This window comes from Chiloscyllium plagiosum, chromosome 9 (assembly GCF_004010195.1).
Source record: "Chiloscyllium plagiosum isolate BGI_BamShark_2017 chromosome 9, ASM401019v2, whole genome shotgun sequence".
Lineage (NCBI taxonomy): Eukaryota > Metazoa > Chordata > Chondrichthyes > Orectolobiformes > Hemiscylliidae > Chiloscyllium > Chiloscyllium plagiosum.
The window spans coordinates 39,045,103-39,058,043 of NC_057718.1; the positions used below are offsets into that span (position 1 = coordinate 39,045,103).

General features: G+C 40.7%; 1 protein-coding gene across 7 annotated transcripts in view; it reads left to right on the top strand.

Moving 5' to 3' along the window:
* hhat (hedgehog acyltransferase) overlaps positions 1-12,941 on the top strand; it is a 238,649-nt gene that overhangs the window by 138,104 nt on the left and 87,604 nt on the right. The window contains exon 13 of one of the 7 annotated variants that reach the window (XM_043695745.1): positions 10,629-10,759. The exons of the other annotated variants lie outside the window; for them this stretch is intronic. Coding sequence (XP_043551680.1) covers positions 10,629-10,636 — 8 coding nt within the window. The 3' untranslated portion in view covers positions 10,637-10,759. Of the gene's footprint in view, positions 1-10,628; positions 10,760-12,941 lie in introns of those variants that run through there. 7 annotated transcript variants of the gene reach the window in all.

Sequence of the window (12,941 nt, forward strand, 5' to 3'; positions counted from 1 at the left end):
TCTCCCTCTGCCCCACTCTCCCTCTCTCTCAGTATCCCATGACTCCATCTGAACAGCCAATGTGCACACTCACTCATTCATGCCTCACAATCACCTTCCACAACTTCTGCCATTCTCTTCTTTTCCTATAAACTAAACATTCACCTCTCCTCTTTCTTAACAAGCAGAAGAAAGCACACAACTAGTCAGGAGGCAGACATTAAGATGGTAGTCTTACCAGTGACAGGTAATTTGTCTGCTCCTGTAGTTATTGACCCCTCTGTTAATGGAAATTAGTCCTCTGTTTACACAGTACCTAGGTCATAATTTTCTATACCTCAATTGAATCTCCTCTTTTTCCCCCTCTGTTCTAAAACTAATCCAATTTTCCCTCATGTCTAATTCTTAATTCCTCACTAAATCCTTTGTGCCCAACATAATGTGATTACATCATTCCTAAATGCAGTGACCCAAATTTTATACGGATCTCTAGCTATGGTCTCTCGAGCATTTTATACCTAGAGTGATGTCTTCTACCTCCACACACACGCACAATTGCCTTTTTGCTCTAATTAGCTGTTTTCTTTCTTCAGTTATCTTCTTGTTGTTCTTATATTTATAAAGTTTCTGAGTTTCCTTAATTGCTTGCCAGTATTTTTCTATCTTCTCTACTTTCCTAATTTGATGCAAATACTGTGTGAAAAGGCACCCCATGTCATTTTGAAATGACAGAAACGCAGCGAGTCTCCAAAAATGGCACTGCTAAAAGCCTGTCAGAAACGCTGTGAGATCCAGGACTCAGTGGCCTAAATCATATCTCGTACTTAGTATGATTAAAGGGGCTCAGATAATGAGGCCTTGGAAGAAGGCTGCAGTAGTGAAGGCCTGAGCTTCAGCATTTTTTAATGGCCTCCCATGCGCCATCAGGACCCTGGCTGAGGAGGTGGCAAACAGGAGCAACAGATTGAGGGATGGGATGTGGAGTAACAGGTGTAACTGTGTAGCCTGGCTCCTAGACTCAGCCTTCTGGCTCGAGGAAGGTCTCCTCCTTGGGCAGTGCAGCAGCTGGAGAGGGCTGGGAGGCTACAGTTACATCATTTCTAAAGCATTCGGACAGCTACATGAATAGGAAAGATTTAGAGGGATATGGGCCAAATGCAGGCAAATGGGACTAGTTTAGTTTGGGAAACCTGGTTGGTGTGGACGGAATGGACCAAAGGGTCTGTGCTGTATGAATGTAAGAGAGGGCTGGACAGCACGGTGCAGGAGGTGGTGATGACCTTTGCACATGCACAAATGCTTCCTTTGGCCTGTCATGCCCAGCTGATGTCATAAACCATAATTACACATGCCTGGGGCCATTTTGGCATAATGGATAATCAGTCCATTCCTGATATTGTTTTTAATTTCATATTTGAACTTTTCATATTCTTCTAGGCTTTCTGCTTTTTTGATATCTAACAAAGTTTACTTTTTTGTTTTTTACCAACTCTCTGTACTTTCTGACATCCAGTATGGCTGGGAGCAGTTTGCTCTTAACCCTCTTCAGCTTCTCCTTGATGTTGATTTACCTTCAAATAGCTGCTTCCAATCTATTTTTCTAAACCACAACTCAGCTTCATAAAATTAACTTTCTCCTAAATTTGAAATGTCGCTGTTGGACCTTCTTTATCCTTCTCCAAAACTATTTGAAATCTAGACGCATTAGGATTATGACTAAGTTGTTCTCCCACTGATACCCTTTCCACCTGCTAAGCTTCACTCCTGAAATCTAAGTTCGAAATGGTCCTATCTCATTTTGAGCTTGCAATGTTGTTGGCTCTTAAGTTATTTGCAGATTTCAGTGCCTTCTGTACCTTTTACACTGAATTTATCATAGCTAATATTCAGGTAGTTGAAATTCCCTCCACTACTTTATCTATTTCAGTGGCATTTTTACTGCGTACCTCCATAAATGAATGGCAATTCATTAATAAAGTTCATCTGAGCTCAAGAGATGAGCATCTTTCATCTTATCAAAGGCCTTCTCCACAGGAATTCAGTGAATAAGTATGATGAGCACCTCTCACATCAATGACAATTCCAGTTATTCGGCAATGTTCTGTATGCTGGGACAGTTTAATTAGTTGGTTAATGTATTTGTTTCAGGGAGGAAACCTGCATGTTCTTCAACAGGCTGCTTTCAGAAATGGACAGAGCAGCTATTTCAATGAGGTGTTCAAATGATTTGAAGCAAATGAGAAGTTAATCTGAATATTTGGGGAATTTTAAGCACTTAACCATGTTTTAAAATGATTACGATGCCATATTTTGGGGATCTTGTGAAAGTTGAACAAATCAAGCAGCCAATGAATTGAGTCCAAGGTATTTTAGTTATTTTAGTCAACTTAATTGGATATGTTATGATACACGTGCAGGTCAGGTGAGACTTGAACCTGGACTCCAGGCTCAGAGACACTACCACTGCACCACAAAAGCCTTTTCAAAAGTATTCTGTTCAAATCGGATGATATTGAAATCAGCTGCTTTATTGCTTTTTTAAAATCCTGATACCATTTTCAAGTTTGGACATGTCAAGCAATCTAATAAACCCAGGTCAGATCATACTAAAGTAAAATGGTTCAATTTTTTGGTCCTTGTATCACTATGGTTAGAATTTTTTCTAGTTCCAGGCGAAGCTAGTGAACAACTTCAATCTGCTGTAACAACTGTCGTGTTCACTTTAATGGAGTTATTGGTGAGCTTGCATGTGGTCCTTCAAGCTTTTCTGCTGCTGAGAGTCATTTCAATTCATTGAATCAGCTACTGTCAAGTTTTATGTCGTTCATCTGCTGTTGCAGTAATGAGTTTGCAACCTGTTGTTAATGTATCGACCGGAAAAGGGTTTGCCTGGGAGATTTCTATTTAATTTTCATGCAGCTAACTCAGTTAGCTCTGAGATACAGCTTGTATCCATCCATGTGGCATGTTCCTTCAATAATCTCTTACCAATCTCACAAAGTGATTATAGCTCTCAGGTATTGCAGTTATAATTTTAATGGTATCTTTGAGGGGTAGAAAGGTTTCCCAGCCACCAGGTTCAGAAGTTTATATTATATCAGGGGACAATATCCCAACTCTGATTTACCTGAATTGATCAGTTAACGACCACGGGTGGGATTGCCATCCAGTTATGAACACAATCAGCTTTCAAAGTTGGAAGGCCAGTGGGAAATTCAGGAACACAGGAAAAGCAGCAGAATGCTCTTCTACATACGTGCCCCAAGGTGGAAGCACCCAGCCTCTACAATTTTCCAGGAGTTACGAGGTTCTTGCAGATGAGAATGGGCACTGAAGGGAGGATGAGTAAACCAACTAAGGCATCTTAGTACAGGGAACCATCAAGTGAGGAAAGGAAATAGGACTGTAGTTGTGGTAAGGGACAATATATTTAGGGGGATAGATACTATTCTCAGCAGCCATGAGCAGCAGTCCCGAACATTGTGTTATCTGCCTAGTACCGGAATAAAGGATACCTCTTTGAGGCTGAAGAAGAATATAGAAAGGAAGGGGAGAGATCCTGAAGTCCTTATCCACATTGGCACCAATGACATTGATAGGAGAGAAAATATAGGGAGAGAGAGGAAATGTAGGCTTACAAAGCAAGAGGGTATGGCAGAATTACAGCATAGCTACCTGAATAATGATACCCAGAGTGGGACGGGAAGGGACAGAGTATATAAGCATAGAAAAGCAGCAATGAATAGGATCAAACGGGCAAAATAATGGTAAAAAGGCAAAATTAATGACTCCTCATTTGAATACATGTGGTATTTGGAACAAAATTAATGAATTAACAACACTAATATAGAAGATGGATATGATCTTACAGCCATTACAGGGACATGACTACATGGAGATAAAAGCTGGGAACTAAAGCAATATCAAACTTGACAACATAAGTTTATTTAAACGTAAAAAGGAAGAGAGAAGCCGACGTGCAGGTAGGCCCCTTTGAGAACGATGTGGGGATGCCAGTGTTAGACTGAGGTGGACAAAGTCAGAAGTCACACGACACCAGGTTTATTTGAAATCACATGCTTTCAGAGCACTGTTCCTTCATCAGGTGACTTCACCTAATGAAGGAGCAATGCTGTGAAAGCTTGTGATTTCAAATAAACCTGTTGGACTATAACCTGCTGTTGTATGACTTGCCCTTTTGGGAACAATGCTGGAGCAATAATAATGGGAAAATAGGAAATGGCAATGGAGTATAGCATCCTAAAGTATCCCAAAATTGCTAAGTGTATAAGGGACAAAAGGAGGCGAGGAAATAAATACCCACTAGAAAAGTGCTAGGAAAACTAATGGAGCTAAAGACCAATAAATCTTCTGGACCTGATGGATGTATCCTTGGGTGTTAATCAAAGTAGCTACAGATATAAAGGAGGCACTGATAATAATCTTGCAGGAATCCTTAGTTTCTGTACAAGACCCAGAGGATTGGAAAACTGCCAATTCAACACCTTTATTTGAAAAGGGAAAGTTACAAAAAAAACTACTAACTGTAGGCCAGTTAGCTTAACTTCTGTTATTGAGAAAATGGTAGTCTGGTACAAAGGATGTAATATCACAATATTTAGAAATGCAGAGTCAGCATGGCTTCATGAAGGGGACATCATGTCTGACAAATGTGCTAGAATTCTTTGAGGAAGTGACAATCTGGATAGCTTAAAAGAGAAGCACTGGATGTAATATATTTCCACTTTTGGAAAATGTTTGATAATGTATCATATGTTAGGCTGCTTAATAAGTTAAGAATCCATGGTATTGAAGATAGTATATTAGCATGGATAGCATTGGCTAACTAATAGAAGAGAGTGAATTGGGATGAGGGGGCATTTTCAGGATGCAATCTTAACTCGTGCTATTCCACAGGGATCAGTACTGGAGGATATATGTATATAGATGAGGAAAGTGAATATACTATAACCATGTTTGTAGATGACAGGAAAATATGTGGGAAGGCAATTGGTGAGGATGACATAGATTCTACAGAGGGATAAAGACAAGTTAAAGGAGTGGATGAAAAATTGACAGATGAAGATGAAGGGCTTTTGCCCAAAACATTAATTCTCCTGCTCTTCAGATGCTGCTTGATCTGCTGTGGTTTTCTAGCACCACACACTCGATGAAATACCGGCACCATTCCCCACCTTTTCTTCTGCTACATCGATGATTGTATCGGTGCCACCTCGCGCTCCCATGAGGAGGTTGAACAGTTCACCAACTTCACCAACACCTTCCATCCTAACCTCAAGTTCACTTGGACCATCTTGGACACCTCCCTCCCCTTCCTGGACCTCTCCATCTCCATTTCTGGCGACCGACTCAACACTGACATCTACTACAAACCCACCAACTCCCACAGCTACCTGGACTACACCTCCTCCTATAGAAATGCTATCCCTTATTTCCAATTCCTCCACCTCTGATGCGTCTGCTCCCAGGAGGACCAATTCCACCATAGAACATCCCAGGTGGCCTTCTCCTTCAAAGACCGCAATTTCCCCTCCTGCATGGTTGACAATGCCGCCCAGCGCATCTCCTCCACTTCCCGCACCTTTGCCCTGAGCGCCACCTCTCCAATCGCAACAAGGCCAGAACCCTCCTGGTCCTTACATTCCACCCCACCAATCTCCGGATACATCGCATCATTCTCCACCTTTTCTGCCACCAATAAACATACCTCCATCACCAGGGATATATTTCCCTCCCCACCTCTATCTGTGTTCCGGAGAGACCATTCCATCTGTGACTCCCTTTTATGTCCCCATTACCCATCAAACCACTCTCCACACCCGCAAGAAGTGCAAAACCTGTGCCCATACCTCCCACCTTACCTGTGTCCAAGGCCTCAAAGGATCCTTCCACATCTGACAGAGATTTACCTGTACTTCCACACACGTCATGTACTGTGTCCATTGCTCCCGATGTGGTCTCCTCTACATTGAGGAGTCAGAACACCAACTTGCAGAATATTTCAGAGAACACCTGTGGGTCACACCTACTAAACAACCCCACTGCTTGGTGGCCAAGCACATTAACACCCCCTTCCACTCAGTCAAGGAGTACAGCACGGAAACAGGCCCTTCTCTCCAACTGTCCATGCTGACCGGATATCCTCACCTAATCTAGTCCCACTTGCCAGCACCTGCCCCATATCCCTCTAAACCCTTTCTGTTTATATACACATCCATCTGCCTTTTAAATGTTATAATTGTACCAGCTGCAAACCACTTCCTCTAGCAGCTCATTCTATACACGCACCACCCTCTGGGTGAAAACGTTGCCCCTTAGGTCAGTTTTAAATTTTTCCGCTCTCACCCTAAACCTATGCTCTGTAGTTCTGGACTCCCCCACCCCAGGGAAAAGACCTTGTCTATTTACCCTATTCATGCCCCTCATGATTTTTTAGACCTCCATAAGATCACCCCTCTGCCTCCGCCTCTCCAACTTATTCAGCCTCTCCTTATAGCTCAAATCCTCCAACCCTAGCAACATCCTTTTAAGTCTTTTCTGAATCCTTTCAAGTTTCACAACATCCTTCCAATAGGAGGGAGACCAGAATTACACACAATATTCCAAACGTGGCCTAACCAAGGTCTTGTACAGCCACAACATGACCTCCCAACTCTTGTACTCAGTGCTCTGACCAATGAAGCAAACGCTTTCTTCACTATCCTATCTACCTGAGAGTCCACTTTCAAGGAGCTAGGAGCCTGCATTCAATCGACTAGCCTTTCACCAACACTTCCTGCCTCTGAAAAATTACCTCAGAGCAGGATGGTGACAGGAAACATACTGGTGGCATCATTTTATATGCACACTGGCCTTCCTACTGACTTCTATCCCTACCCAAAAATTCTGCCCTGTGTGACAGAGAAATCTTCCCAAAATTATATAAAACAGAGTAGTCAGCACCTTAGCCTTCATTCCAGTATATTGTCATATACAAAGTCACATGGATAGCAATTCTCTTACATTCTTGTTATTGTAATGCAAACATTGGCAACTAGAGGTTGAATTCTCATGTCTAGTGACCACAATGAATGTACCGTAGTCCCCCACACCCCAGGGAATACATTCCAGGACCTACAGCAGAAAACCGAACCGCTCATAGGAGCGAACCCATGCATTTACAGAACCATCTTGATTATCCAAACGAGACGGGGTGGGGGGGGGGGGGTATTTTGTTTGGATAATCCCAGCATTAAACAAGGTCCTGAACAGCTTCTACAATCACAAGAGCATTTGGCAGTTTCCGCTGAACTCTGTTACGATAGATAAACAGAAGCACATGTGCTTACTTTCTCTGTCATTTTTTGTTTTCATGAATAGCCTGGTAAATTGATAGGAAAAAAGCACTTAATTTTGCAAAGGGCTGTGTAACCCTTACGTAAAAATTATCCAGTCACTGTTGCTTGGGGTGCTTGTATTTCTTTGTTTTTGCCAGTGTTTTCACATTTTCTTCAGCACAGGTAGTTCAAATTCAGTTGCCTCTTTGATATAACGGTTTTACGGGACATTGAGATCTTGTTCAAGTAATCGGAAATTTGGATCATTGATTTTTGAATAACTGAGGTTGTTCTATAAATGGGAAATGTACCTTCCCAGTTGCCTCCTGTTCCCTGGTTCTGAAATGTTCCATTTTATATGTTTGGGCAATGGGAAACCACGGGTAACTGAAACCACGGAAAATGATTCCGTAGATATGGGGATTGCCCTGTATTCGATTTTGTGGGCTTTAAGTGACAACTAACATACTTCTATCACTAGCTTCAACAACTTCATTTGTCTTGGGGGGAATTAAATCTTTATATCAACTGGATAAATCTGATCGGCAAATGTAGCTTGTAGCTGATGAAGTGCATCTGAGTGTTTCATAGGACAATTTTATGGAAGCAAGCAGGGATCCTGTTATTTTAGTTCGTGTTCTGATGGGATTAATTAAAGAATTGCTAATAGGGCACTTAGAAAGTCATAGAATTATAGTGACTGTACTAAATTACATGGGGACAATTGTGTTTGAGGCTAATATCAGCAAAAAGGATTGATGAAGTGAACCTACCCAAGGTTTCCCAGACGTTTCCAGTAGAAACCAACATATACACTACGCTGGCAGATCTGACATACAACACAGGAGTCAATAAGGTGAGAGTGAATGCTGACTGTTTGATGAGACTATGCGGAGGTACCTGGAGGCAGGGAAATAAGTGGAACTGTTATGTGTGTTGATCTGAGCATTGTTGTGTAAGAGGATGCTAAGAAAGTCAAACTGTGGTGGATGGTACCTGAGAGTAGGATGCTACTAACCTTTTCAGCTCTTGGAGCATTGCCTTGTGATCTGGAAAACCATATACCTCAACCACTTCCATCTGTGTCTGCTTGGTTTGACAGGCTGGCTGTTTCCTCCTGAATACAGAAAACACTACTCTATTCAGGCAGAGGATTTGAAGGATTGAAGTAGAATATAAGATGAGGGGATAGGCTAGATGGATGGCTAGCATTTCCACATTTCCTTTCCATTATTCTGATTGCTGAAGCTTCAAACAATGTGGAATTCAGTGACTCTGACCATAACTGGGATCTCCAAGTAGAAATCCTTATCTGTCAGAGTCTGAACTGTCAATAGATCAGGAAGAATGCTGATCATCTGGCTCAGTTAAAGAGCAGTGACAGTGCCTGCTGTGTTTCTAAAAAAAGAGGTCAGTGAGCAACCCTCTCACTGCCCTGAATGCTTTTGAGAAGATAGTGCTGAACTGCCTTTTGTGGTGTAGGTACCAAGATTTTGGCCCAGCGACAATGAGGGGACAGCAGCCTAATTCCAAGTTACATTGATGAGTTTCACTTGGATGAAGACCTGCAAGTGATAGTACTTCTGTGTACCAGCTGATTTGTTCTAAGTGGTAGAGGTTGTCGGTTTGGAAGTTTCAGTTGAAGGCATCTTAGTGAGTTACTGCACTGCATCTTTCAGATCTTACACATGGATCTCATTGTGTTGGTGGAGCTGCTACTGTATTGGTGGTGAGAGTTAAATGTTTAAGGCAGCGATTAGAGTGCCAGAAAAGTGGGTGGCTTTCTCCTAGGTTATGTTGAGCTTTATCAGTGTTGTTGCAGTTGTGCTCATCCAGGTAAGTGGGGGAGGGGTGGTCTTTCATGCTCCTGACTTTTTCCTTGTTGATGGTGGGCAAGCTTCAAGGAGCCAGGAAATCAGCTATTGTCTGTAAAATTCAAGCCTTTTGTTATTATAGATATAGTATTTATATGGCTTGCCAAGTTCAATTTTTTTGTTAATGGTAAACCACAGAATGCTGATGATAGGGGATTCAGAGATGCTAATGCTGTTGAATATACACTGCAGGTTCATAAAATTGATTCTTGGGACATTTCATAAGGAGCGATTGAATAGAGCGAGGCTTTTCTGGCTTGAGTTTCAAAGGATGGAAGATGACAACACTGAAAGATAAGAATCTGAGAGGGTTTGACAAAGTAGGGGCTGAGTAGCTGTTTCTCCTTGTTGAGAAATCTAAAAATAGAAAACATGGTCTTGGGTTAAAGGCCACCCTTAGGGACTTTTATGATCTCAGCTGATAGTAATACTGGATAAATCAGAACCCAGAGTAAAACCTGACTTGATAACCCACATTTTTTATTTTTGCAAACTGTTTACAGTGGTGATTAACCATTGACCATATTCAGAAGAGGCTACCAAAATCTTCAATGAAACTGCAATGCTTATTATACAAAAGAAAAAAAATTCTATTTCACACTATATAGAGAATAATTTGAAAACAGTTACATAAAAATAAAGGTTCTGACTTCTTTACCGTCAACAAACTTACAGATACTCAATTTTCAGGGAAGAGTCATTCTGTTTCCACCTTAAATTTCCTCAATTAGTTGCATGACTATATTTGACTTCTGTATCGCAAGCCTCTGCATTCATTTGATGCTATCTCCTTCAAGTAATGCTTTTCATGACACCCGTAAACAAACTGCTGAGAGTTCATTTACTCTTTAACATACAAACTCACATCTTCAACAACTTTGTAGAACGTTTTCCTCTGACACTTTAAAGCCATCTGTTTCTGTGACTTTTCTCTTAGTAACTTCCAAGTCATTCAGGACATTTCTGTCTGACCTGTTTTGAAGACTGCTAAACTACACTGCTGATCCTACAGGCCTCTGTCTTTCCAAATAACTTGTATCTCTCCAAAACAAACTGCAGTTACCTTCTGCATGGTTCAGTCTTTCTAAAAGGAAAACTTGTTTCTGTCTCTGCCTCCCTCTGTCTTAGAAGACCTTGTTGTGAGAAAACAATCCAGCTTTCTCCTATGTGCACCTTTTCCAAAATTATTCACCTGGATTTTGTTTTGTTAGAAGACCTCATTTAAGTGCAAAGAAACTCCACACAACTTGTCACCACGATCAGAACTCAAAAATGAACTAAAAAGATGTTACCCTTCTTAACGCAATATGTAAATATAAATCAAGCTTAAAGCTACGTGTTTTGTTCACCTTAGAATTCAAGTTTCCAAATAATAATAAATCATGAACAATCACAGATCTGAGTTGATGTTGTCCATGTTTGGAATTTCGTATCTTAGATATGTGACTACTTGGGACTTTGAATACATACAAGACTGAAATCAATAGCTTCTTGGAAATGTAGAGGAATGAAGAGAAATGGAGATGAGAAGGGGGAGTCGAGGTCAAGCATCTTATTGAACAACAGAGCAGATTCTAGCAGCTCAATGCCATACACCTGCTCCGACTACTTAGGTAGTCAATATCTTTGTTATAGTTCATGGCAGTTAAAGTGAGCAGTTATAATGTGAATTGTGTTCTTGAAGAGCTCAAGTTTGTAAACCAATTTGGTGTTAATTACTTTGATTGCTATTGCATTGAATTCCACAGAAGAAAAATGTTTTATTTCCTTCAGTCACTAATGCTTCTTGAAGCCTAGTTCTTTATAAGAATAGTGATGTGGTATTGATCATTTTTGTAGGAAGAATAGAAATGTAGTTTTTCTACTGCTAAAAGTCTCCGTCTCTGTGGTTCCATTTGGTGTACTACTTGTTGAGATTATTGCAAATGGGACATTACTTTGCTCTTTGGTGCAAACACTGCCAGTTATATATTTCTGTGTAGTTGAGTCTTGACATCAGCAGAGATCATTATCAGCTAAGGGAGATCTAAATTGCTGACATTGAAGTCTTCCTCAATCTTGAGATTGCTCAGATATCTTCAATTGTGAGATTATTGTGAAATAATAGAGTAAATCCCAGACTGAAAATTAGTCTGATACAGTTCTAAGTTTGAACACAGTGGCCTCTTATCTCAAAAGTGGAAAGTCCCCATGGACCACCACGCATGCACTGCAATTCACCAGAAATGTTTCTTTAAAGAGATCTATATAGAAATCCATGCAATAAAGTGAACATTGCAGAAAAGAATGAACTCTCGTAAATTACATTTAGAATTGGTTACTTACATTTACTTAAGGACTTCCAAAAAAGATAACTTAGAAACTAACGGTGTGAGCATAAATCGTAGCAGTGATTTTATGTTTTAATAATTAGAATTAACAAATTCTATTATTGCACATACAATGCAAAATAAGTTGCAAATTCTGAAAATCAGAAACAAAAATATAAAAATATTGAAGAAGATAGAAACGTTGCCAAAGTTATGTCTTGTACTGATCAGTGCAAATGCAACAATGCCAATTTTAAGTGATCGTAGTTTAGACGATAGAAGAAAAATGTGCAAGTTGATTATGGCCAAAAGAAAATGGAAGTTATGGAAAAAAGAAAATGAAACTATAGATTGACTAAGGTCCAATCAAAGTTATAAAAGCTACAAGGCTTGAATGTATTCCTTTTCAGATTAAAAAAAAGTCTATCTGTTGACATATTGATGTTCTAGTTATCTATGTGAAGCAATAATTATGGACAGAATCTTCTGAGTTTAGCAGGTACCTGATTTGCTGCCTGCAAAAGCACTGAGACAAAAGTGCTCAATCTGAGAAGGAAGATCTGTTGCCCAGCAAGCAATCAAATGGGCATCAGTGGACCTCCCTCCCAACTGAGCACCCCAGGAAATAACACCCTGGCCACCTAGAACTGTCAGTAAGTGGCTGATAACTCCAAAACTATGGAAGATTGTGTGGCTGCTGCTAATGCAGCATGCCTGAAGTCCCAGGGAATGAGGAACAACTCAGGGTCAAAGGTAAGTATTGTTGGAAGGAATCTTGTAGAATCGGGTTGTAGGAAAAGGAGCCATGCAGGTCAGCAGCAAAGACAATAGGTAGCTCCCTCAGTAGTCACCCATGTAGGAAGGGAATTTATGACGAATACTCTGGGAACCACCGAGAATTAGAGAGACCTTAGTGTACATAGCTGCTGGTCACTTAAGGTAGTGGGATAGGTAGGTAAAGTGGTTAAGAAGGCATATGGGATACTTGCCTTTACTACCCGAGACATAGAGTTTAAGAGTAGGGAACTGATGCTGGAACTGTATAAAACATTGGTTAGGCCTCAGCTAAAGAAATGTGTGCATTTGTGGAATCTACATTTTTGGAGGGATGTGATTGCATTGGAGAGAGTGCAGAGGAGATTTAGCAGGATGTTGCCTGGTCTGGAGATTTTTAGCTATGAAGAAAGATTGGAAAAACTGGTGTTGTTTTCCTCAAGCAGTCTGTGAATGGGGCCAGGAAAGAGATATCTAAAGAGATGTTTAAAATTATGTGGGCTTGGACAAGGTAGATGGGTAGATTTATGGTAAGGGGCAAAAGGTTAGAGGGGATGTGAGGAAAGAAACCTTTCATTTAGAGGTTGGTGGGAATGTGGAACTCACTACCTGTAAGGCTGGTAGAAGTAGAAACCCTCATAACATTTAATCAGTATTTAGATGAACAT